Source organism: Chaetura pelagica, unplaced genomic scaffold, assembly GCF_000747805.2.
Source record: "Chaetura pelagica isolate M959 unplaced genomic scaffold, ChaPel_1.0 scaffold585, whole genome shotgun sequence".
Taxonomy (NCBI): domain Eukaryota; kingdom Metazoa; phylum Chordata; class Aves; order Apodiformes; family Apodidae; genus Chaetura; species Chaetura pelagica.
Genome location: NW_009953404.1, coordinates 642,448 through 666,898, shown reverse-complemented (window position 1 = coordinate 666,898; position 24,451 = coordinate 642,448). Strand labels below are relative to the sequence as shown.

The window sequence follows — 24,451 nt, the reverse complement described above, 5'->3', positions numbered from 1 at the left end:
GTTCTCTTCCTTGGCACTCAGAGGAATCAAAACAAATCAAAAGCAGATTAAACTCATGGAAGCAAATGTACAAGCTGAAGTATTAAATCCCAAAATGGGTGTTCTAGTGCAAAGGGAGAGGTACTTCAGGTTTCTATAGTTGACTCCTTCTCAAACACAATTAGGTTAAAACAGCACGCAAGCCCTCTGCTCTCTTGAAAATCTCTGCTTAGTGTGTCCCTCAAATCCCAGTGTATCTGAGCCATATTCAGCAAGCCTGTACTTAGTTGCCTAGTTGACTTGAAGCTGAGCAGTTATTTCCACAAACAAGTACTTGGAAGTACTTTATGTTAACATGTATAAATGTTGAAAACATAGGGAGATAAAGTATATATTTTAAATAATTGTGGTTTCTGGTAAGTAAATAGTTGTTCAGCTTTTTATTTGTTGCATTTGGGTATAACTTTTACTGGAAAAAATAATATATCTAAACCAAAGAAAGAGTTATTAAAGCAAAGAGTAATTAAAATAGCTCTGTATTAACCACAATTTCCATTCTTGACATGTGAAGTATGTTCTGGAATCTGGATATGATTTAGCTGTTAGAGAGACAAAAGGAACTCTGGGCAGCCTGATGTCATGCTTGGAGATTGCTGTAAAGCAGGGAGTTTTAATGGGAAAACTGCATTTCCTTCATTGCCCTCGTTCAGCCTTTACTGGGTTAATGACAGAGTGCAAGGTCTTCAGCACAACTGTAGTTTATTTGTCTGCTGAAAATTAGGCTACAGTTTCAGCATTTTGAACCTTGCATGAATAAGAATGCCTCTGCAGAAGTGCCAGTGGAAGTGTTAAAGCAGATGGGGAAAGAATAACTGAAAACTATTTCAGAAAACAAGTTGCTTTCAGGCTAAGCCAGTTTCTGTTTCCCCTTCGAGTTGCAGCCAGAGAACCTGTTTGCCCTGGTATTACAAACACTTAGGATTTCTTCAGAGCCCGATGCAAAGTTGATTTTAAAAACAAACAATCAACCCCCCCTGAAATAACCAACCAACCTCAACTTGTTGAATTAAAAAGCTGAAACCTGTTTTGTGTGACAGTGTTGCACCTGCCAAAAGTTGAAGCTTTGAGAGCATTTTAGGCATTTTCCTGGAGAGACCAGATGCTGTATTTTAAATAAATAAATAAACAAAAATCTTATCAACTTAAGGGGCCTTAGTCTTCTCAAGGGATTAAAGCGTTTTCATTAATTTAACCAGTTTACAGCTTCATCCCGTTCTGCCATATCTGATGCTTGGGCCTCTGTCCATATGTTCACAGATGGTTCCAAACGAGATTTACTGGCATGTGCTGATGTGCCCTTTTTGCAAAGTTATTTGCAACGTGACATCTAATTTCTTCTTACTCTCTGCTTTGCACTGCTCACTGGGAGTTATTTCTTGCTTCATTCTTTCTTACGAAGTTCTGAAGTGCTCTTAATAGGCAGACTGATAGGAGATGATTGTGGGAATTGTCTCCACCCATCTAACCTATCTGCAAGTAAACATGACGTAAGTCTGTCAACTGATTAAATTCCAGGACTCTTAAAAGCAGCAAAGGGGGGGGGGGGGAAACATGTAGAGAGAGGTTTCCCTCTTTAGAAATGATCCTGTGGCATTTTTAAGTTTTCCATTTTCAAGTTTCTGTAACATCCTGAATAGAAAACCCACTTCAGAGTTTATTTTTTAAATCTATGACCAGTTTTTAATGGTTAGAAAGACAAAAATTCCTTGGCACTGCTGCAGTTAAAGCAATGCCATAATACTTTGTCACAGTGCCTGTGAGGATAGAAATGGGAGAAAAACTTGGAAGCTGAGAGCGCTCAGTTGTATGCTCTACCAGGGCATCTCCTCCTGAGCCTGCTCTTTGTGGCTGCAAATGTACCACAATGTTGGCAGCTCAGTCCTGCTTTCACTTTTCCCTGAAGCTGAGTTGGCTGTAAGCTGTTTTGATGGCTTTGTCATGTTGAGTCAAGGATGAAAGTAATTCTTGTATTTATGTCTATTTAGACATCGTTTTTTAGATACTGTAAAGTGGAATGGAGATTAGCCTGCCAAGTGGCTGCTGCAGCATGAAATACGTGTGTGAGAATATAGCTGAAGGACAGAGGGTACCCAAATGCTCTGTAATTCATTACCGAGGTGATTTTCTCTCTACAAACTGTGGCTTTCTTCTATTGTTACATTTAAGTATTTTTCAGGGCATATTGCTACCTACCTGCTCCCACAGAAAGAAGATGTTAAATTTATCTTGCTGCAGCAAGTTGTGGGTTGTGTCTGTGAGTCATTTTGTTTTGGCAGCTCCTTATTTAACTCTAAATTGCATGTTTGTTACTGGGATATAATAGCAGCAATAGGTCACTTCTCCACATGCTTTGTTAATAGTTTGTTCATGCAAGAATGATGTTTTTTGGTTGTTTTTTTTCCCTGTGTGTGGACTCCCTGTCTCACTTCCCTCCCCCTGCCTTCCCAAGGGGCGTGATATCCAGGAACATGTTGTCCTTGCTCATTTAAACACAGGATGGCCAAAAGAACAGTTTATTTACTTACCTTTTTAGTCTTTGCCTTTGCTTTTTTTGAGGGGGCAAATTCACATATGGCTTTTGTAGTATGGAGTTGCTGTTAGATTTTTGCCTTCCTGCCTTTGTGATTGAGTTGATTGAATGAACTGAACATCAATAGCAGATCATTTTTAATTATTAAGCTGTTTTCCTCTGGAAGTGTTGTGTGACAGCACTGTGTCTGTCTGAGTGTCTAATTGCACATTAGTTCTCTTGCCTACTTGGCCTTACTTTTGAACTTGTTAGTCAATTGTAACCAAATTGGGTAGAATGTAGAGGTTGCAGAGGTAAATTCTTACAAGTTTCATGGACACAAATGGCCAAAGAGAAGGTAGAGAATCTAACCGCTGGTTTTGGAAAAGCCGCAATTTACCTCGATGGGTTTTTGCACATCAGAGAATCCACATGATTAAGGTCTCATGTAAATACTGTTCCCATGAATAGAGACAGCTGTATAGTCACACTTGGATTTGTAGATAGCAAAGTCACTCAACCATGATATCCAGTGCCACAGGAAAACTCGCATTGTTAATTCTGCTGTTCACAGAATTGCTGGTTTGAAAAATCTGGATTAAGGAGGCTGGTTCAAAGTTTAGTACATATTCTAGCACTTATTGCCTTGATCAAGTGTCAGATGTTACGAAGATAATTCTAAAGGAAGTAGGATCAACTGAAGCTAGACTGTCTAACAGCAAGAAAAAAAGACAGGCAAAAACTGACAGGATCCAGATGTTGACAAACTAAAACATGGCAGTCTTGTCACACATGTTTTACTTTCTTCTTTGAAACTATAGATTGAATGAAGAAAATTCAAGGATACTTTGGTGAGAATTCAGAACAGAGCTACAAATTTAAGCAAGAGAAAGTATCTTGCAGGAAAATATTTTAATAACTCAATCTATTTAATTTATGAAGGGAAAATTGAGGTGTCTTGCTTGAAACTTCCCTGCATGGTGAATGCCCATAGCTGGAGAGCTCTGTACTCTTCCCAATAAAAGCACAATGAGAGTCAGTGACTAGAAGCCACAGTCAAATTTGTTTTATTTCAAATTTAAATGTGTTTCTAACAAAGGAGTGATTAGCTATGAAAATAGACTGTCGTGTAAGCATGTTTAGTGATGGATATCATCTCTAAAAACATCAACACATACAGCTTAGCTCAGCCCAGTTACAGGGTTAATTACAGATGTAACTGGGTGAAATGTAAAGACCTGTTTGAGGAGAGCCAGAGGAAATCATCTCATGGTTCCTTCTGCCCTTGAATGGGAGAACAAATCAATTTAATACAGTTGCTTTTACTAGCTGGAAATGGCTCCTCTGAACAAGAGAAATATTCTGATGAGCAGATCCCAGGTTTTTCACAGGCAGTGTTTGTTAGCCTGAATGGTTTTTGCTTTTTCAAGTGGTGTGTGTTTTGCATCTGAAGATGCCTGGTCTCTGTGACAAGCACAGAAATATCCTAGTGATGCTTTTCAAGAGTCATCAAATCAGTGCTCAGGCAGAAGGGCAGACAGAGCAGTTGTAACTCACTTTTTAACTCCCCTCAGCTTGTCGGAGTAACTGATACTGTTTTGCTGACAGAGTTTCAGACAGTGCTCTTTTCTGCTCTTTTCAGAGATCCGTAGTTTTCAATGAATACTGCTTAAATAAATCATCACCTCTTTTTTTCTTTCTTCCTGGATTACAGTGCTTTATTTGTTTCCTACTTATCTTTGGAAACGTGGCTCTGCAAAGGTTCTCACAAATTCTGACGTGCTTATCCTGATGTCCTTTCATCAAGAAGTTTTTTAACTGTTTCACATTAACAGACTCATTTTGCTTTTTCAGTTTACATCGCAGCAAATTTATGTAAGCTTAGTAATAATTTGATAAATGGAATTTAGTCACTTTTCACACGTGTTTGACACAGCACTAGTGAATTCCAACCTAATTTCCTCACCCCACAATGACCTGCAGTCTAACCTAGATTCTCTGGCACATTATTGCTTTCCGTTTTACAGCTTGACTATATTGAGTGTGGTAACTGTGTAAAAAAAGTCTGGCAGCTCTTTTCTCTGCTCTATTATTTAGTGACCTGCCTTAGCCCGAATGAAGGTCATGGAAAACTGTCTTCATGATAATGGTGTCCCATTTTTCCATATAATTTTTAGAAATTCTTTAATTAACCTTTTTCCTGTTTCTTTGAGAAACTGGGTTTTTTTTCTAGTCCCTCATGCACCACTGGGAAGTAGATCCACTGGCAAATGCAACAATTTTTTTGGTTTTGTGTTGGTTTTTTTACATTTTTGCTATAATTCTTATATTTTTTTTCCATAATTTTTCTATAATTCCATAGTACATGCTATAATTTTGTAAGCACAATTATTTTTCCATGTAGGTATATATCATTTAATGTAATTGTGTCTTAATGTTTTTTTCCCCCCATTTAGAGCTCTTAGTATAAGTCTATATGTATAGAATCACAGAATGATGAAGGTTGGAAGGAACCTTAAAGATCATCAGGTTCCAACCTCCCTGCTGTGAGCAGAGACACCTGCAGGGCACCAAAGCCTCAACCAGCCTGGCCTTGAACACCTCCAGGGAGGGGCTTCCACAACCTCCCTGGGCAATCTGTTCCAGTTCTACACCCAGTCTAACCTGACAGCTCCTTGACCAGAAGCTTCAGAAAAGCCTTTAGCATCCCATGTTGTACAGTAGCACCTCACATTGCACTGCCAAGGGAATAAGGGATTATTTTCTTACATGCCTTCAAGGTACCTGTCTTGTCACACATAGAGTTCCTAACTGCAGCTGTTGGAGACTGATGTCTGCGAATGACTCTGAAGTCTTCAATTCAGGCTTTAAAGTTGAAGACTTAAAGGGTTTTGGCTTACAACTTAGCAAAACTGCACATACAGACCCTTGTTGATGCTCTGAGCACTTCAGTGCTCTGGTTCCTGCTGGTGCTACGGATGCAGCTTCAGTATTTGCAGAAGGCAGGAACATAGTGGTTGGTTATTCCAAGAAGCTTGACTAGGTTTGGAAAAAGCAAAAATTCTTTGGCATTCTTCCTTGAATCTCATTCTAAAATAACCCTGGTGCCATGGTGACAGGACTAGTCACATGGCTACTTCTCCCAGGGATCTCATCTTGTGCAGCCCCATATGTTCTCAAGGTGTGGGTTCCTCCATGTGGTTGCTCCCACCAGGCCTTGGCCAGCAGACCCACCTCTTGCTGTGTCACTGCTGTGCCAGAACAGGCACAGGTCATTGCCAAAGCTGCTCTTCCAGGTTGTGTCTCCTGGCTTGTGATTTGGATGCAATTTCTTCCCAAAAAATGCTTCACTTTTTTTTTTTTTTTTTAACCTAAATATGAAAAGTGGGCAGAGCCAAGGTATGAAAAATGAGTGAATATTCTGCACCCAAGTATAATCTGTTTTATCCTGGAGCTAGCTTTACTTATCTAGAGGTTTATTTAGTTTGAGTTGGAGGGAACAGATTGCAGCAGTTTCCACTCCATGCTTCAGAGGGCTCTTCTCTTGCCTTACCCCATTTACCTTCCTATGGAAGGGGTTTGTGTGTTTGCCTTGGCAATCGACTCATGTTGTTTATTAAAAAACAAAATAAAATCTCAACCACTTGACACAACTGCAGTGAAATTTTCTAGGGCTGTTGTGTAAGAGGAGCTGAGGAATCCCCCTGTGCAACTGCAAACGTGACTTCTCTTTGAAGGGATGCTCCTTGTCTAGGCTGTTGTTCCAGGAAAATTGCTTTAAAGGGGTTTTTACAGCCTCTTGAATGAACTCCTGGTTATTCAGAACAGCCAAACAGTACAAAATTGAGTAGAGAAACAGCACACAGAGCTAACAGCTCTTCACCCAGGGATGTCTTACAAATTTATCTTTAAAGGAGAAAATAAACAACAAAAGAAACCCCAAACTTGCTAGAAACTGAGCAAAGAGAAGGACAACTTAGAAGACCTGGTATGGACTGAAAGTGCAGATGAGTCCATGTTTTTCTCTCACACCACCTGGTTAAATTTCGTTTTGATGTTTGCACTTAAGTTCAGAAAAAATTACTCTAAAAAGTAGGTTTTATATGAAGGGGAATAATGGGACAGCTCAAAAGATAGTTCTTCCCAGGAAACACTTTACCAAGCCATGTTATGTATTCCCTCCTCAGCACCAGCCTCAGAGATCTGGATTCCAAGTGACTCTTTTGGTTGGTTACGATTGGTTTTTTTTTGAGCCAGGACTCGTGCTTGTTTTTCCAGAGGGGATGTTTTTCTGTTCTGTTCCAAGAACACCAAATACCAAAGGTTCTACTAGTTAACTGTATTAGGCTGTGTCATGACAACTGTAAACTTTGTGTATTTCTGTTCCATGGGGAATAATAATTGATACAGCCACTGAAAGCAAGATGTGGAGGTAATTTGCAGAGTAAATGTTTCAAGACTGTAATGAGGAGAAAGGATCTGCCACCTTAAATAAGAACAAAAGAGCTCTCTGCCAGCTTTTGCTTTTTAGTAATACCAAAAAGGGTTAGTTATTCTTCCCTAGTTTTCCAGGGTTTGTGTGGATTACGTTTGAATTTCATTTCTCCTTCACTGGAGCCGAGTGCTGCTGATGGAGCTGTTGGCTCTGGGAAGTGGATGAGGCAGAAGCTGGAGCACAGTGTGTGTGGCAGCTCCTGAGCACTGGGGGGACACTTAGTGCTTTCATGCAAGATAATGTTCCCCATTCCTCAATTCCTCACAGTTAACCTCTTGTGTGAGCACATCCAAATGTATTAATCATCAGCTGTACCTGATCATGCACCTGAATTTATGGCACAAGAAGCTGCCTGTTCTCTACTTACCCTCTGAAGTTTCCCCAAAGAAATAGGATGTCTAATGTAAAAATATATTAAATCCTCACATACTTTTGAGTAGATAAAAGGGAAAATTACAGTCTTTGTGTTAGAAGGTGACATACAAGGCTACAAAATATTCCTCACTGTATGATGTGTAAATGATGCAAGTGAAAAAAACAATGGTCCTGAAAATGTCTGTGTTGAATCCAGTGAATCTGTCAAAGAGGTTTTTGTTGCCATTTGCTTGATTTCATAATGCTGGCTGCAGGCTGGGCAGATTTTCACACAAATAGGGCACAACATACTGTCATTCTGACCTGCAGGAAACCTGCAGTCCTGGCTGGTAGCCCTTCCTTCTTGGCATGTGGCAGACACACTGAACACCTTTTGCTTCTTCACTTAATTTAATTCTTCCATCCCCTGGGCATTATGAAAAGCTGGGTCTTGCAAGACCTTGCAAGTAATTGGAATGAATGTAAATATTTATTAAGTTTGCAAAGGATTTCTAGTCTTCCCTTTAGGACTCTGGGTTGTTTTGGTTTGGTTTATTGTTTGTTGCTGTTGGGTTTTGTTGTTTTTTTGAAGTGAAACAAAGGTAAAGAAAATTATTCTCTCTTCCTCAAGAATTCAAATAGCTGTTTGTATCTATAGTTTTGCAAAGTCCTGGGCATCATGCATCATATCAGACCTCTTAAATGCAAGAGGGCTGTACTGTGGAGTTTACTTGAACTATTCCTTAGAGAAAAAAGGACTCCTGTTCTCATTTCCTTTATTTGACTTTTCCTCACAGAATTAGAATAGGAAATAATCAGTTCTTATAAGTCATTGTTTGCTGATGGAATTTGCTGTGAAACTAGTACAAATCTGTTACATTCAGTGCACTGGTTGTGCTGTGTCTTATTCAGTGTATTTTTAATCTTAGAGCTGTATCAAGTCACTAATAGAATTGTGGCCTTCAGTCATGAAAAACCTCCTGAATACCAGACTGGATACAGTTAAATACTGGGGAAGGTTGTTGTTGGTGGTGGTTTTTTTCATTCTCTTACAAGCGATGTGCTTTGTGAACATGATGATACTGAAGGCTTTTTGTACTCCGGTGTTCTGATTTGGAAATGCAGTCAATGTAGTTGTCTTGTCTTCTTTTTAGGTTGGTGGAACCAAAGCTGGAGTTGTGCGCTTCTTGGGAGAGACTGACTTTGCTAAAGGGGAATGGTGTGGAGTAGAACTGGATGAACCCCTGGGGAAGAATGATGGAGCTGTTGCTGGAACAAGGTTAGTCTGTCATCAGGTAGCAGCCCCTTAAAGATTCTGCATCTCTGTATATTCTGTTTCAATTTTTTAATATTTTACTTGAAGCTTTCTATCAAGAGAGGTAGTTAGGCTGTAAGTCTGACTGCCTGCTGATGGAGGGTAGGGAACATTAGACACTGATTTGAATTTTGTGACACCTACACATCTCTGGAAGTCTGCATCAACCCCACCTCCAGGGGATTAGTTGATCTCTCCTACTCCCATGTGAATTTTACTCATAGACTGGTAATGGAAAACACTATTTCCTGCCTTTTCAACATCTGCTTTGTTTCTCAGCTTGGGATGAATGCTCAATTAAGAGAGTATCTCTGGGTCTCTAATAGCTAGACTTAAGGGAAATCTTCCTGAAAGCTCCTCTACCAATAGTTGCCTCATAGGAAAGACTGGGAACAGTATTAGCTGCTTCCTAAGTCATGCTTAGAAAACATTAATTCACACCACAATTGTAACATGTAAGGCATAAGGAACAGCCCTTTAACTCATTAAAAAGAGGTTTTACAAGGATTGTGCTGCCTTAACAGAGGTGACCACAACTTAAAATTTTAAGTGGCTTTTGTTTATATTTAACCAAAGATAGTTTTGAAAAATGAAATGTGCATACATGTATAGGTATGTATGTTATAAAATATAAAAATACTTGATTTAATTAAAATCTGATTTTATTGTAACTCTCTGCTATCACATTTGTTGTTGGCAGCTCAGAGGAGTGTATACAAGAGGAGAGCTATGCATGTTAAACTTTGAGTGACATTTTTAGGAAAGAAAGAGCTCTAGCTCAAGACCTTTCTCTATTGAGTTTCTGCTGTAACAGTGATGTTCAGCCTCTCAAAGTCCCATTTCCAAATATAGTGTTAAAAAAATAAAACTGCAATCTAATATAGTTGAGGTTGTCACTAGCTGTTACCCTTTTCTTGAATATTTTAGACTATTGATCTAGAACTCTGGGTGAAGCCAAGACAGAAATCAGTGTTTTATTCTCATCTACCTGCTTTGCTTTTTCAAAGGTATTTTCAGTGCCAGCCCAAATATGGTTTGTTTGCTCCAGTCCACAAAGTTACCAAGATTGGATTCCCATCAACCACACCAGCCAAAGCAAAGACAACTGTGAGGAAAGTGGTTGCAACTCCCACAGCCCTGAAACGCAGCCCAAGTGCATCTTCCCTGAGCTCCCTCAGTTCTGTGGCCTCTTCAGTAAGCAGCAAGCCCAGCCGTACAGGACTAGTAAGCTTCTTTTGCTACTGCATGCTTCACATTCCCCAGCAGGGATCCACCTGGCACTTGCCTCTGGCCTACTTGCCTAAATTGAGACTAGAACACATCTTGGGGAGGGCACAATAAATGGACATTTCATTGTGCTCAGTGTTTCATTCAAAGCATGCATGAAGGAAGGAAATCTTAGCTAGCCCTGAAGAGCAGCTGAGTGTTGGAATGTTGAAGCTTTTCCCTGGTTAATTCAGTCTAACTGAGTGATTGCAAATAAGAAAGAGGCTTATGATGCCAACAAACTGAAAAGGCATCAGTGTTCTCTGACTGGAATCTCTATTTACTTTTTAATATTCCCAGCACTACCTCTGTCATATGGGGTTTGTGTTTGAGGATCTGGTATGTACTAAAGCTTCCACAGATTGAGCTTTTTTTATTAAGCATGAAGCTTCAGAATGTCTAAAATGTAAAAGATTTTCCTTTTTTGTTCAAGAGATGAGTCAGCTGAGAAATACAGAAGTACTGATTGTTGAGTCTTTGCTGACAAGAAGCCTCTTTCTTTTCTTTTGGATTTGGTTTTAATCCTGTGAATTCTTAAAGGCTGAATGTTGCAAAGTGCAGTGGCTCAGGTGAATTCTAACACTACTAATTCCACCTAATACACTTCCTGTGGATTCTTCTAAAGTTACTCTGTTACATAAATGTCCTCATCTTGGGTTGCAGCAGCAAAACAGAAATCTGGGAAAGCTGAATTTTAAAAAGTCTCTCGTTTATGGCAATTAAAAGCATCAAAATAATTGTTGGGGTTTTTTTCCAGTCACCCTAGATTTTTACCTTTTTTAAACCAAAGTACATAGATACACCTAACTAGCAGGAGAGGAGATTATCCTAACCCCACTGGTCTGGAATGGGTGGCTGGCACACTGTCCCACTGACCAGCCAGTGACTGCAGCCCTTCAGCACCAAAGCAGATTACAAATAAGCAGAGGTCAGCAGTTGGCCAGGGCAACAGGATTAATACGTCCTCGCAAAAAGCATCAGGGATTCTTTTTATTTGGCTCAAACAGTGGGATTTTTGCTTCTTCCCTTCGGGAAGGTGCACTTCTAGCTGCAGAGTGCCCTCTAGTTTGAAATGGGTGCAGGGACATGCAGTGCTGCCTCAGGTTCAGGGCAGGCTTCCTGAGCTGATGTGGAACATTAATATGGGCCTCCAGTTTTATTCCATGTGCTGTGATACTTTAAGCAACAAGAGGTTACAGTTACACATTATAAATGTCTACAGTATATTTGCTTTTTTTCCCTCTGTGTTGTGCCCTGGGGCTTCTGCATGTTTTGGGCCATCATATATAAAGCTTCTGTAATCCATTATTTCTGGAATTAAAAGTCCAGCTTTCTTCCAACTCTTTTTCTCAGGCAACACAAGCATTTGATTACCACCCAAATTAAAATGACTGTCAAAATAATTCTGACACTTCTTCTTTAAAAGTTAAGCTGCAGAAGAAACAGGATTTCCTGAAATCCATTTTGACACAGCAGACTTTTCTTGCTCCAGTTCCTAGGAAAATTAGAGCTTATGTGGAAGTTGCTGGAGATCCCACGTGGTCTTCTCAATTATCCAGGGCTATCGGTGTGTTCTTTCTCTGTGAGAAAAGCAACTGCCAGAGGAGGTGATCTGATGATTTAAGAGGGCTGTCTGCTGCAATTTGTATTTATTGCCAATTCTGCAGGATGTTTCTCTGAAATCTTTCAGAGTTCTTTCGGAGTCAGGAATTAAGTCAAGTTTGATTCAAGGAGGTGGGATTGTTAAAAAGCAATACCTTCTGGAATGAGATGGATTCCAGAAACTGAGAGGATCTGAGCATGAAAATGGAAGTTTTTCTATTCTATCTTGTACCTTTTGAGTCACTTGATCCATCATCTGCAGTGATGCCCCATCCCTGGAAGTGTTCAAGGGCAGGTTGGATGGGGCTCTGAGCAACCTGGTCTGGTGGGAGGTGTCCCTGCCCATGCAGAGGGGTTGAAACTAGATGATCTTCAAGGTCCCTTTCAACCCAAACCATTCTGTGATTTTATTCTATGATGATTTGCAGATGCATCATTCAAGGCTGTGAGCAAACAAGTTAGGGAGTCCTGGTAGCAGAGAGGCAGTGTTTTTGTGATGACAGGAGAACGTGTCCACGTTACTCTCTCTGTTGGGTATGCTGTCCAATGCCAGCATTCCAGGCTGTATATGGCAACTCTTCTTCAGCCTTTTGATCTCTGAAAGGATAATAGAAAAAACATGCCTCTATTTTTGGGCAATACTATTAGAGCTAAAGGTTAACATAAGTGAAGAGCAAACCTTTGTTTATTGTTTTGTTTTTTTTAAATGAGGCTTTAACTCAGATGCAAGTACTCTTTAATCTTTCATACTTTTTTCCAGAAGTAATTTAATTCCAAGTGACATAAACACATCTTTTAATCACATACCCATTGTTGTTCTTCACAAGGTTTTAGCTGTAAAGCTGGCTTTTTAGGTCAAGGTAAATTGCTTTTCATCCTGGATGTGTTCTTGCCATAGCAGAGGTGCAAAATGCTAGTTAGAGATCCAAAAGCTTTTGATAGAGCATTTGCAAATGTTACACTGGGGCTGGTGACCCGAGGTGATGACTTAGTGACTAGAAGCCCAGTGTTTTTTAACTTGCTACTAAAAGGCTGCCTTTTTTTTTTTTTAATGCAAAAAGATGCTTAGAACTGCTAGCCTAGATGATGAATTGCCAGCCTTTGTGTGCTCAGTAAGTACACCTTCCACTGAGCCTTTTGTGTTCCCTTCAGCCCTTCTGTCTCCTACACAGCAGCTGCTGATTGTTACCTATCAGTCTTACTGCACCTGTGGGACCATTCTAGAAAATGAAGTCGTTTAAATGCAAAAGTAGAAGGTACAAAAGGTTACAGAAAGTATTTGCTTTTCTAACCCAGTGTTTGTAGAGCCTGCAGGTATCCCTTTATTTCCCCTTGAAACAGGATGATTTTTAACCTCTTTACTTTGTGAAGTTGACAGAAACATCCTCCCGATATGCAAGAAAAATTTCTGGCACCACAGCCCTGCAGGAGGCACTGAAGGAGAAGCAGCAACACATCGAGCAGCTCCTGGCAGAACGGGACCTGGAGAGGGCAGAAGTGGCCAAAGCCACCAGTCACGTAGGGGAAATTGAGCAGGAATTAGCACTGGTTCGGGATGGACACGACCGGGTAAGAGGTGTTGCTGTTTGTAAAATAGGGGCTTTAAGACAATTGACTTAATTTCCAAACTTGTGTTTTCTTATTGGAAGGTCTGGGAGTAAGAGATGTTCTAAAGCTAAATAGTCCATACCCACGAGATCTTCCTTATGGGAGCTTTGGCTTGATGAGACAGCAGATCTGTTTTATTTACCTAATTTTGAACTTGTCTGCACACCTCAATAAGCAATGGTTTTATTATGTGCATATTTGAGTAAGACAACATTCCTCTGCCTTGGCCCATCACTAGACTATCATTACTGAGGTACAGACATGTAACTTGGAAAAAAAATCCAAGATTTTGTTCTTATTCTTCCTGCTAATTAGCATGTACTGGAGATGGAAGCAAAAATGGACCAGCTACGAGCCATGGTGGAAGCTGCTGATAGGGAGAAAGTGGAACTTCTCAATCAGCTTGAGGAAGAGAAAAGGTAATTGAAACTGTATTTATAACTGTCTTAAAAATAAACTTTGCATTAAAAGCAAAATGCTGTGGTGGCTTGGAAATATGAAACAGATTCTGAGTAATGCAAATTTGGATAATTATTGTATAAAATGTTTGTTAAAATTAGTAGTAAACTCTCAGGTTTGTGGAGGGAAAGCCAGAGAAACTGGATTTTTTTAGAAGCTGTAACTGTTGTTTGTAGCTGTATTTCATGCTTCTCATGCCTATTGTTATTGCTTTCTGTTATGAAGGATTTTATTCCTACTCATATGAAATGAATGGATGGTGCCTGATCTTCTCAAAACATTCTTCTTCCACTTCAAAAGAAAATTTGTATAATCTCATTTCCTGACAGTTTTGGATTAAGAATTTACAGTTGCTTCTCTTGTGAATAATTTATTATACTAGTCATGTGCTTCTAGGTAGGGTCTGTCTCACAGGAAAATCAACAAAGCCATTAATTTTAATGGCTTTTCTAATTGCTTTTTGTAAGCACTTGAAGAAGGGAACTGAGATGACCAAATAGGTGAAGTGAGGTTAGGAAAGGAGATAATCTGATAAATTGTTGGGGCAAGGTTAGGAAATAATAATGTTTTGGTGGATTTGGATGCTTTTGAAAGGCATTCCTGTTGTGAGTCTGTGTTGTAGACTTGTGTGTGCCCCTGAGCTCAGGTGTCAGCTTCTGAGAAGCCTCCTTCAAACTAGGAATCACAGAAAATGCAATGGTAGGCCTTGGCAATTTCTTTACAATTGTCATGTTGCCTTTTTATGGGAGCAACTCTCACTGAATTTGCAAGACAAGCAGAGTTAGCTCTGGAATTGTTTGTATGTTCTCTGCAAAATAATGCAGTGGGCTTTTAAATTTAAAATTTGAAATAAATAGGGCAGCTTTGCAGCAGCTGCTGTGGCCTGGCTGTGGCTGCAGACCTGCTTGTGCTGAGTGCCAGGTCGGGGCTGGGGGGAATGTTTCACTGTGCCCTTGGGGCTCCCCTTCAGCCCTTTGCCAGGCAAACCTGCAGCTGGGCAAACATTCTGTGGCTTCACAGGAGATGTTTGTCCTTCCTCCCAACCACTTCAGCCTTTATTACTTTGAAAGGTCTCTGTAATACGTTTTTGACTCAGTCTCATCAGGGACTTGAAGTCAAATAATCTTTAATCCTCTGTTTCCCAAAGGACACTGGAGAGAAGCACTCCCAGTAATACTGTCCTTTTTATTTTAGACATCCATCACCTGTAACTCCCTTGGATGCCAACATTTCTGCACCTGCAGCCAGGCTGCAGGCACCAGAGGAAAGAAGACATGCTTGTCTCTTTCTTTGCATCATTATTGTTGAAAGAGTCAAGGGCAAAAGGGGGAGATCTGGCCCCTTGTTCACTGGGGTGTATCAGAGTCAGGGCAGGGAAGAAATAACTTCACCAATTTTCTTTTAAGCCATACTAGCTTCTCACTTCTGCCTTCCCATTCCAATTTTCCTGTGTGTGCAAGGCAGAGTTCCTGCCTGTGCTCCCCTTCTGCATCTTGCAGTTCATCTTGGCCTGTCAGTTGTGATGCATGTTGGCCAATGCACTTCTGGAAAGCCCAGGGGTATCTGGGATGTGTCCTGGTGTTCTGGTGGTTTCTCAGGTGAATGGTGAGATATACAGAATGTGAGATCAAGCCTGTTCATTTAGGTCACCTTGTTTGAGGGTGTGCAGAAGGGTGAGAGAATGAGAGAATCAGTGATGATTTAAAGATTTCCTTTTAACTGATCAGAAATTGCAAGAAAATACTACACAGAGCTTCAGGAGGTCTGATGCTTTACTTTGGCAGGGGTTGTGTTTTAAAGACAACAGGTCTCATTCTCTCTTAGGCTTTCTGTGAGGGATTTCTCCTTGGTGTGTCTGGCAGTGTGGGGTTACAATCAGAATGATTTCACTGCAGTTCTGATTTCCACTGAACAGTGAACTTAAAAGCCTTTTCTTTCAGCATTACCTGAATTTTATTGAATTGTCCCCACAGGAAAGTTGAAGACCTTCAGTTCCGTGTGGAAGAAGAATCCATTACCAAAGGAGACCTGGAGGTAAAATATATCCAGCTTTGTAAACAGGACATATAGTAGGACACAGGAATGCAATCAGTTTGGATCAAGTGTGCTGTTCTCTAGAGGAGAAAGGCAGGAATGATTAATAGGCACAATTCTGGTCCAGGCATATGCAAAACACATGGAAGTGATTCCCAATTCTGCAATCCCTGAGTAACTAACTGCCCCAGAACTACAGGATTGCACCCTTCCCTGGGGCACACACTTCAGCAAGGGCTGTGCTGTGAAACAGCTGTAGTTGTTCAGAGTAATTCAATTAATTAATAGAAAACTATTTTTTAATTATTAATTTCTATTCTATCTTACTAATGTTTTTGAAGTGTCTTAAAAGTAACCACCAACACAGAGTCATTTTGAAGTTATGAAATTGCAAGTTAATGTTTGTGCCTTTTGCAGACAAATATTGAAGACTAGTCCTGTTTGTCTTCAATCAATTTTGTGAATACTCCCTATACTTTCTTTACAGAAGATTGATTAGCAAAGAAGGTTTTGTCCTGAGGGTTATTGTACACAAAATCTAAACTGCAATTTTTGTCTTTCTACTTTTTCTATAACTGTAACACTGAGCTAAACCTCAGTATGTTATTGCACAGTCAGAATAGGAAACATTTAATGAAGGATTGTTCTCAGAGATTTGAATCCTGCCAATATTTATTCCAAATTTCAAATTCAAAAGCAAGATACGTTTTAGTTGTTCTACCCTGTAGTTGTCTAATCAGAACAATATTAGAACTTCTTGCACAGCACAAAGTACAAACTTAATTAACTGGTGTTCCTGTGAACCACTGATGATCAAAGTGCTAGCCTTACAAAAATTATTCATTTCATATAACATTTCTTTTATTTTAGTCTTCATTCATTTTAAGATACCTATCTAGGCTCTTCATAGAAAGCTCCTTTTATTGTTTAGTCCATGGAAAATGTTATTTTTTTATTTTCTGTTAAATCAGTCGATAGTCATGGCAGACCATCCTAAAGACTGGTTTGTCAGGCTGCGTAATTTAAGAGTTTAAACTGAATTCAAGATGATGAAATGTATCCTGTTGTTTGTGTTGCAATGATAGTGCTAAGTGTGCAGGTGAAATATTTTTGTTTGTTTGTTTTTTAATTTTACTGATAGCGAAAGAGGCAGATTTCGGAAGACCCAGAAAATGTAAGAGGGCACGTAAATGTGCAGAGACATCCCATGTTAACAGATTGTGTGCAGAAAACGCTTATACTGATTCACTAACTGCATAATCTGTTATTGAAACATTGACTCTAGTATCTGTGTGCATGTTGCTTTCAGAGCAATTACAACATTTAGCCAAAGAATGTGTGTAATGACTAAACGTTGTGATCCCCATTAACTGCAGAGAGGGCAAATGTGTCATTAGAATTCCCTGAGCTCAGACCCTGTGCAGCTAATGAAGAGTGTAGGAGCTTGCAGGAAGTGACTGCCCAGGATCCTGTAAATGTATTTCATTTAAATGCAGGATTTGAGTCGTTTGCTTCCCAAAATCCTGCATGCTTCCCTACGGGCTCCTACTGCTGTTCAATAGATGCAGTGTGTCATTAGCTGATGAGTTTTTGAGGGGAAAAAATTGTTATATTCCCCACCTCCCCTTACGTGTTTCATCTTTGTGCTGTGAAATGCTGAGGGGAGAGATGATTTAAAAAATCTGTGTGTAAAGCTCTCTGGTGTTACTGTATCTTCACATAGCTTCTCTTAGCATTATGTAGGAAGAACATGCCACTGGGTAACAGAAATTGCCTTACAAGATGTTTAAGCAGCCCTGTTGTTTCCCCAGCTCAGAATAGTGGCATTTAAAAGCCCTCTCTTTGATTGGAGTCAGGAAAATGTATCCCAGGCTGTCCCTCTGCTACATCCCCAGCCAAGCTGGGAAGTTCTCCAGACTGAAACTGGTTTCCTGCTGTGCATTCTTAGGTGTTCCTTTTGCGAAGCTACTTCAGCGAGCTGGGTGTCCTCTATTCTTCCAATCAGGCTCACGGTGTGTTAGAAGTAAATCTGCATGTGCCCTTCCTTTCTCTTGTTGTGTGCACTCCTTGTTTAATCCTATCTTTACTCCTGATTTTCCCTATCCTGATTTTTTCCATTAAAAATTGACATCTTCACTCTCTGAAGGAGAGAAGTGGGTGATCAGTTTGTGGGCTTTATAATCTCAGTTGTGGTCTGTGGTTCTTCCCCCAGCACAAAGGGACTGGAGGTCTTCTTGCCCCTTATCCTAGACTAGTTATCAGCATTTATGGCTTCAGCACAATTGCAGTTTCACCTGTAGATGGAGAAGGTAACAGGTTTGTTTTGAAGTGAAAGAGCAGCTGGAATACAGAAATGCTGAAGGCAGCTGATGACTGGTCTCTGAAGTCTGTTTGAGAGGAATTCTTTAAGGGTCAAGGCAGAGTAAGGCTTTTCCCATTTTCCTGTCACTCTTCACCTAACAGTGAAACTTTAGAGAAGGTGAAGATGCTCCCTTTGTTGGTTGGTTGTTTTTTCTTTTCTGTTTTTATCTTCCATTCAAGCTAATTAAGGTTTACAATCAAATTTCTTTTCTTTTTATAGTGTTCTCCTCAGTTTACTGTGCTCTCTTCTCAAAGAGAAACATAATCATTTGACATTTCTCTCTAGGTGATCAGGAGAGAAATTTGAGTAATTCAAAATTTTGCAGTGATTTTTACCTCAGGGAAACTGGGGCTGTCCCTTGGAAATCAGACTTGTTAAAAGGATAATCCCTCATGCTTTAGGAGGGGAAAAGGGTGTCCAGCAGAGATCTCTGGAATATTTTTCATTAATCTTTTACTTCTATTTTGGTAGGATTTGAACTTATTTCCCTTTGTAATATAAGAGATAGGATTAAAGAAAGCTCAGTAATCAGTGATGATATATCTGACCTTGGGAGTAGTAAAGCAGTGGCTATAAAATTAATAATCAAAGTGGTTTGGGTTTTATGTAGCATAGGCAAACTGAAGGTTTGAAGGTATTTTGCAAAGTCATGCAGGGAGAATTTTGCAAGATTTGGCATTTCTTGGTTTTTAATAGATTCCTTTGGTGAATCAGAACAAGGAAGGTATGAATGCTCAATTTTTAAAAGCAGATGACTTTTCAGACTTAAGAGTTTTGTGGTGGATATTATACCCAACACTAACCTGTCTGAGAGAGGGGACCGATGATAGCCACTTACAAAATATTGTCATTTCCCTTAGAGTACTTGGTTCCATTTTCAAAGGTTGTGGCAAGCAAAAATCATAATCCATGTTCTGATGGGTCCCCCATATACACTGAAGAGCTTCCACTAATGGAGAACCAAACCTGCCATGGAATTGCAGATACGACACCAACCTAAGAAGCAAATTTTAGCATTTGTGGATTTTAGTATTTTGGACCTCTTACCTACATAGTAGAACAACCAGCTGTTTTTAGCTGGAAAAATGTTTAAAAAATGGAAGCTGCCAGATGTCTGCATGGTTTTGGGAAAGGAGAGAACTTGATGCTGCCAGAAGGAACACTGTGATTGGAGGAGAGCAGGCCTGAAGCAAAACAAGAGGGTCATCCACATCCCACTTGCTCTGCAGAGACTACATAAGATCTTTAGCTGCTGCAGCTGGTCTGGAGACAGTGCTAATCAGCTTGTCACTCTATAAATAACACAGTTCTGCAGAGGTTTTAAAATACCTTCTTCCACAGCTCAGAGGAGCAGCAGTGTCCTGCCAGCTGTGCGCACTGCTGTGCCTTTGGCAGCCACGTGGAGTGACTCCCCCATCTTCCTGCCTTTTGGGAGTGTTTCAGTCTGGTGTTCAGTGGGTGGCTGCTCAGGTTCAGGACTCTATTCTGTTAATTGTAGTTCTTGGGGCTTGGGGGTTCTGTGTTACTTAGTTCTGCAGTCAATTGACTGGCAGATAAGCTGTGTGGAGAGTGTTCATTGAGACTGATGGATGCACCTTCAGTTAATAAACACATGATTTGGTCTTGTGGACAAGCACCTTCCCCTCAATAGAGGCAAGCCCTGAGAAGCTGCTCTTTTTGGCAAAGACACTGTGAAGCAACTATAGACATTCATAATCCTTTTATTTTGAATTGTTCAGTAACTTTCAACTAACAGGGCTGTGTCAGGATTGGCATGATGCTTGGATCTCAGCACTTCAGGAATAAGCACCTGGTTCTTACCTCTTTCTTTCTTTTTTCCTCCCTTTTCCTCACTTCAGAGGTGCAGGTCAGATTTGAATGAGCTGCTGGTCTTCACTGCATCTCTCAAACTTCAGGCTATCTTTTGGGCATCTGGGAGGGTATGAAGCCAAATACCCAATATTCTGTGTTCTTGTTAAAAATTCTACCTCTTTGTAAGCAAAAGGCAGGAGGTATCTGCTCAGTTTCATCTGCTTCCTGCTTCTCTTTAGGAACCTGCTTACAAGATCTTACTTTTTATTCTCCTTCCACACCTTTTTCAGTATATTTAGACTACAGCAACCCTAGAGCATCCAGACTGGTTTCCTTTTTTGCCTGGTTTTGGAGATTCTTGTTGCTTGCTTCCTTCCTGAAAGAGGAGGACAGGAAGAACCTAGGAGGGTTCTGCAGTTATAGACAACAATTCTCTTTCTGTTTCTATTCCAATAATTCATACCATAATGACAAATGAACCTTAATGTTTCCATTTCTTGGCCAAAAGGATTTTTGTGGCTGAGCTTGCCCAGGGAAGTTGTGGATGCCTCCTTCCTGGAAGTGTTCAAGGCCAGGTTGGGTGGAGCTTTGAGCAACCTGGTCTAGTGGGAGGTATCCCTGCTCATGCAGGAGGCTGGAACTAGATGATCTTTAAGGTCCCTTCCAACCCAAACCATTTCATGATTCTATAAGACACAGCTACTATTTGAAAAAGAACAGAAAAGCTAAAAAGTTGTGATTTGTTACATGAGCTTCAGTGGTGAGTTTTTGTCCCCTGCTTAATAATGAAATTATTTTAAAATAGCTTTTATTAAAGAATAAAGTTAGTGAGATGGCAAGGAAACAGACATCATCCTGTCAGAACAGGTATAGGTGTATATACACATGTATTTTTTACATAACTATTCTAATTTGTGCTGAAAACCTCATGTACTGATAAATAACTTCTACTTGGCTGCATGAAACTTTTTTTGTTCATGTTTCTTTGTTTGTGATTATCTTATTTTTTTTACATTTAAATTTTTTTTTTCCACGTCAGTCCATTTACACTTTCAGTCCATCCTTCTCATCCATAGCATTTCCCTGCTCATTTTATCCACTGCATCTTCTCTGCTCATCATTGGTAGAAGATTCTGGCAGCACGGCCTGCATGTGGCTCCCTCCTCTTGTGCTGGCATGTGATGGTGGCACCGTTGTGTTCTCTTCCTTTCCCTTTTTACTAACAGACGCAGACCAAACTGGAGCATGCCCGCATTAAGGAGCTTGAACAGAGCCTGCTCTTTGAAAAGACCAAAGCTGACAAACTCCAGAGGGAGTTAGAAGACACTAGGGTAATCGTTTTCACTATTTAAATAACAAGACTTGATTTGTGTTGTGGAAGATTTCTGATGACACAGTCTGTTGGGGGTAACACGTGCTGGAACAGGTCCTTGCTCCTGCCACGATCAGAACCTGCTGCAGACATAGCTGGAACACTGTAAAAATTAGCATTAATTCTGAGCTTCAGTGTGGAGTGTGTGTGTGCCTGTTGTGTGTATGCTCCTTTCCTCAGAAGAATTCAGGTAAGATGTCTTAAAACTGCAAAATGAACACTTGAATCCAAGTCAGAAGTGGCACGTTACACTGGGAATTGACATGAAGGAACATTCAGTGGTTCCTTTTTAGAAGCAGCGCAGCTCATGAAATAAAAACAAAAGTAGAGATCCACTGTGCCAAAGCTTTTAACACAAACTTTGTCTTTGGGGCTTGGTTTCTGAGGTCCTAACTAGTTGTTGTACTACTTGCTTTGCTAAAGCGTGCTTGGCAGTGGCATTTAGTCTGGTTTTTTTTCCACCTATGACACAAATCTTTTCATGGATACCTCAGTAACATTAACAATACTGTTCCCTGTCACAGCATTATTGAACAGAGTTTGTCCCAGGTCAGGAGCTGAGCAGATGTCAGTTGTTAAGGATAGTGACATATTCATGCTCACATGTGTGGCTTTTCTTGAAGCTGAGGTAGGATGCACTTTACAAACCCAGGAATGTTCTCTGTAATAAAGTACTTTTGACGAGCAATTGCAGGTAAGTAATATCTTTTGCATGATGATGGTATGATAAGGAGGTTGAAACTGTAACTTCCTTATTAGAAATAATTGTGGAAGCTCTTCATGCTTTTCCTTACTGCAAACTGCTCCAACAGTGAAGAGCTCAGATAATGTGAGGACACTTTTTCAGAGGAACAATGGCGTGGGTGTAGAAGGAGTTTAAAAGGATTTGGAGGATAAAAATGTGTTTGTATTTTTCTGGCATGAGATTAATTTGGAAGCAATTTCTTGAATGAATAAAGACCTCAGGGTTCTCTGTTCTTTTCCCATCTGCTTTAGAATGCTTCTGAGAAAAATTTTGTCAAACATCAATTAAAAAAATAAGCACAGTTTGTAAGTTGCTGTTTCTAGATAACTTTAAAAAATGCATTTTACTAAATTCCACCTTTAGAGATGATATAATAGGCTTGTAAGACAAAGATGGGGACTTCTTATTTTTTAAGCAATGATTTATACATAAATGAAACAACAGTTGACCTTATTTCACAGACTTACATGAAAAGCTTTTGTAAGCTTTTGATTTACTGAAGTTTCTGTAGAATTTTCATAGAAATAGGAGTTGGCAAAGAAACTCAAAGGTGTTCTGATCCCAAACGCTGGTACGAACAGACTGATGGAGTTAGTCTGCAACACTTCTTGGTTTCTTTTCAGTGGGGCCTCAGTGTCCTTGCATGAAACAAACCTTTTCTAATTCCTTCTTCTTTTCTTACAATGCTGGTGATCACAGGTGGCCACGGTGTCAGAGAAATCTCGTATCATGGAGCTAGAAAGGGACCTTGCACTGCGGGTGAAGGAGGTGGCTGAGCTGCGAGGGAGGCTGGAGTCCAGTAAACACACTGATGATGTGGACACTTCTCTGTCTTTGCTACAAGAAATAAGTTCTCTGCAAGAAAAAATGGCAGCAGTTGGCAAGGAACATCAGAATGAGCTGAATTCACTGAAAGAGAAGTTTGGAAGTAGCGAAGAAGCACTGCAGAAAGAGATCAAATCACTTTCAGCTTCAAATGAGAGAATGGCAAAAGAAAATGAATCCTTGAAGACAAAGCTCGATCATGCCAACAAGGAGAATTCAGATGTGATAGAGCTGTGGAAATCCAAGCTGGAATCTGCAATTGCCTCCCATCAACAAGCAATGGAAGAACTGAAAGTGTCTTTCAGCAAAGGTGTAGGGGCTCAGACAGCAGAATTTGCAGAGTTAAAGACTCAGATTGAGAAGATTAAATTAGACCATGAAAATGAAATCTCAAATCTAAAACTGAAGCAGGAAAATGAAAAAGCTCTGCATTTAAAAGAGATTGAATCACTGAAAGCAAAACTGCTGGCAGTCACAGAGGAGAAAGAGCAAAACCTGGAAAGCCTGAAGACCAAACTGGAAAGTGTGGAAGATCAGCATCTAGTAGAAATGGAAGACACTTTAAACAAATTACAGGAAGCTGAAATAAAGGTAAAGGAGCTAGAGGTACTGCAAGCCAAGTACAATGAACAAACCAAAGTTATTGATAGTCTTACACCACAGATCAAAGCTGCTGAAGAAAAGCTTTTGGACCTTGCTGCACTTCAGAAAGCCAATTCTGAAGGTAAATTGGAAATCCAGAAACTTAGTGAGCAGCTTGAGGCAGCTGAGAAACAAATTCAGAGTTTAGAGACTGAAAAGGTTGAAGGAAGTAGCAAGGTTTGTATCAACACCCATCCTTTTATTTTCACTTTGCTTTTCCTTTACATTTGTACTGTTCTAATCTGCTGTAGCAAATACATCACAGAAACAAAGAGTTTTATTGAATGTGTATCTTGGTACCATCCAAGGAGGTTTAGAGAAAGTGTTAACTGGGTCCTGGATCTCAACAGGTTCCTAGTGCTTGGTCTGCACCACTAAGCAAAAGGAAGGTGAAATTCTTCCTGCATTTCTTGCTGCAGGTCTCAGCATCTCTGCTAAGAGCTTCACACTGTGGAAAAGTTAGTTTGTTGGCTTATTTTAGAGAAGAATCCACCCATCATTTAAATAAGTTTTTAACCTTTGATGGTAGAGCTATTCAGATAGAGTGAGATGGGGCTCTGTGGAGAAATATCTCCTCTCTACCTATGAGAGACTACAAGATGATGGAGGAGGCTGTTAAAGACAAAAGGAAGCAAAAAGGATCCTGGTGGAACTTTTCTTTAGGACAAGGGTGTGCAGTGATGTTCTTGGGCCCTGTTTCACAGCATTCTTGAAGCACAGTGTGAGATTTTAACAAGATTATTCCTAATTTTGGATGAAATGTCTCTTTAAAGTTTGACAGAATGGCATTCAGGACTTGGAAATTATTCTGCCACTGCAGCTAGGAATGAAAGTGCTAAGATAGCACCTCATTGTAGGGGTTCCCCACATCCCCAGCCTGTGCATGACCTGACAAGTTAGAGCAGGAGTTGTAAGAACAGTGAGAAAGTCACTGGGAGTAGCTTTCCTAAACCCTTCACAGATGGTTCCAAGATACTGGATTTCTGTGGACCTTTGACTCTTACTTTTGAGG

At 40.1% G+C, this 24,451-nt stretch overlaps 1 protein-coding gene across 4 annotated transcripts in view; it reads left to right on the top strand.

Annotated features, from left to right (window-relative positions):
* The window catches only part of CLIP1 (CAP-GLY domain containing linker protein 1), a 55,613-nt gene that overhangs the window by 4,932 nt on the left and 26,230 nt on the right, over positions 1-24,451 (top strand). Inside the window, exons 3-10 of one of the 4 annotated variants that reach the window (XM_009998414.1) lie at positions 8,552-8,676; positions 9,720-9,936; positions 12,952-13,149; positions 13,504-13,607; positions 15,621-15,681; positions 16,823-16,855; positions 21,082-21,186; positions 22,672-23,616. In XM_009998414.1, the coding sequence (XP_009996716.1) occupies positions 8,552-8,676; positions 9,720-9,936; positions 12,952-13,149; positions 13,504-13,607; positions 15,621-15,681; positions 16,823-16,855; positions 21,082-21,186; positions 22,672-23,616 (1,788 nt within the window). The remainder of the gene's footprint in view (positions 1-8,551; positions 8,677-9,719; positions 9,937-12,951; positions 13,150-13,503; positions 13,608-15,620; positions 15,682-16,822; positions 16,856-21,081; positions 21,187-22,671; positions 23,617-24,451) is intronic. The other 3 variants (XM_009998416.1, XM_009998415.1, XM_009998417.1) reach the window with 3 other exon arrangements.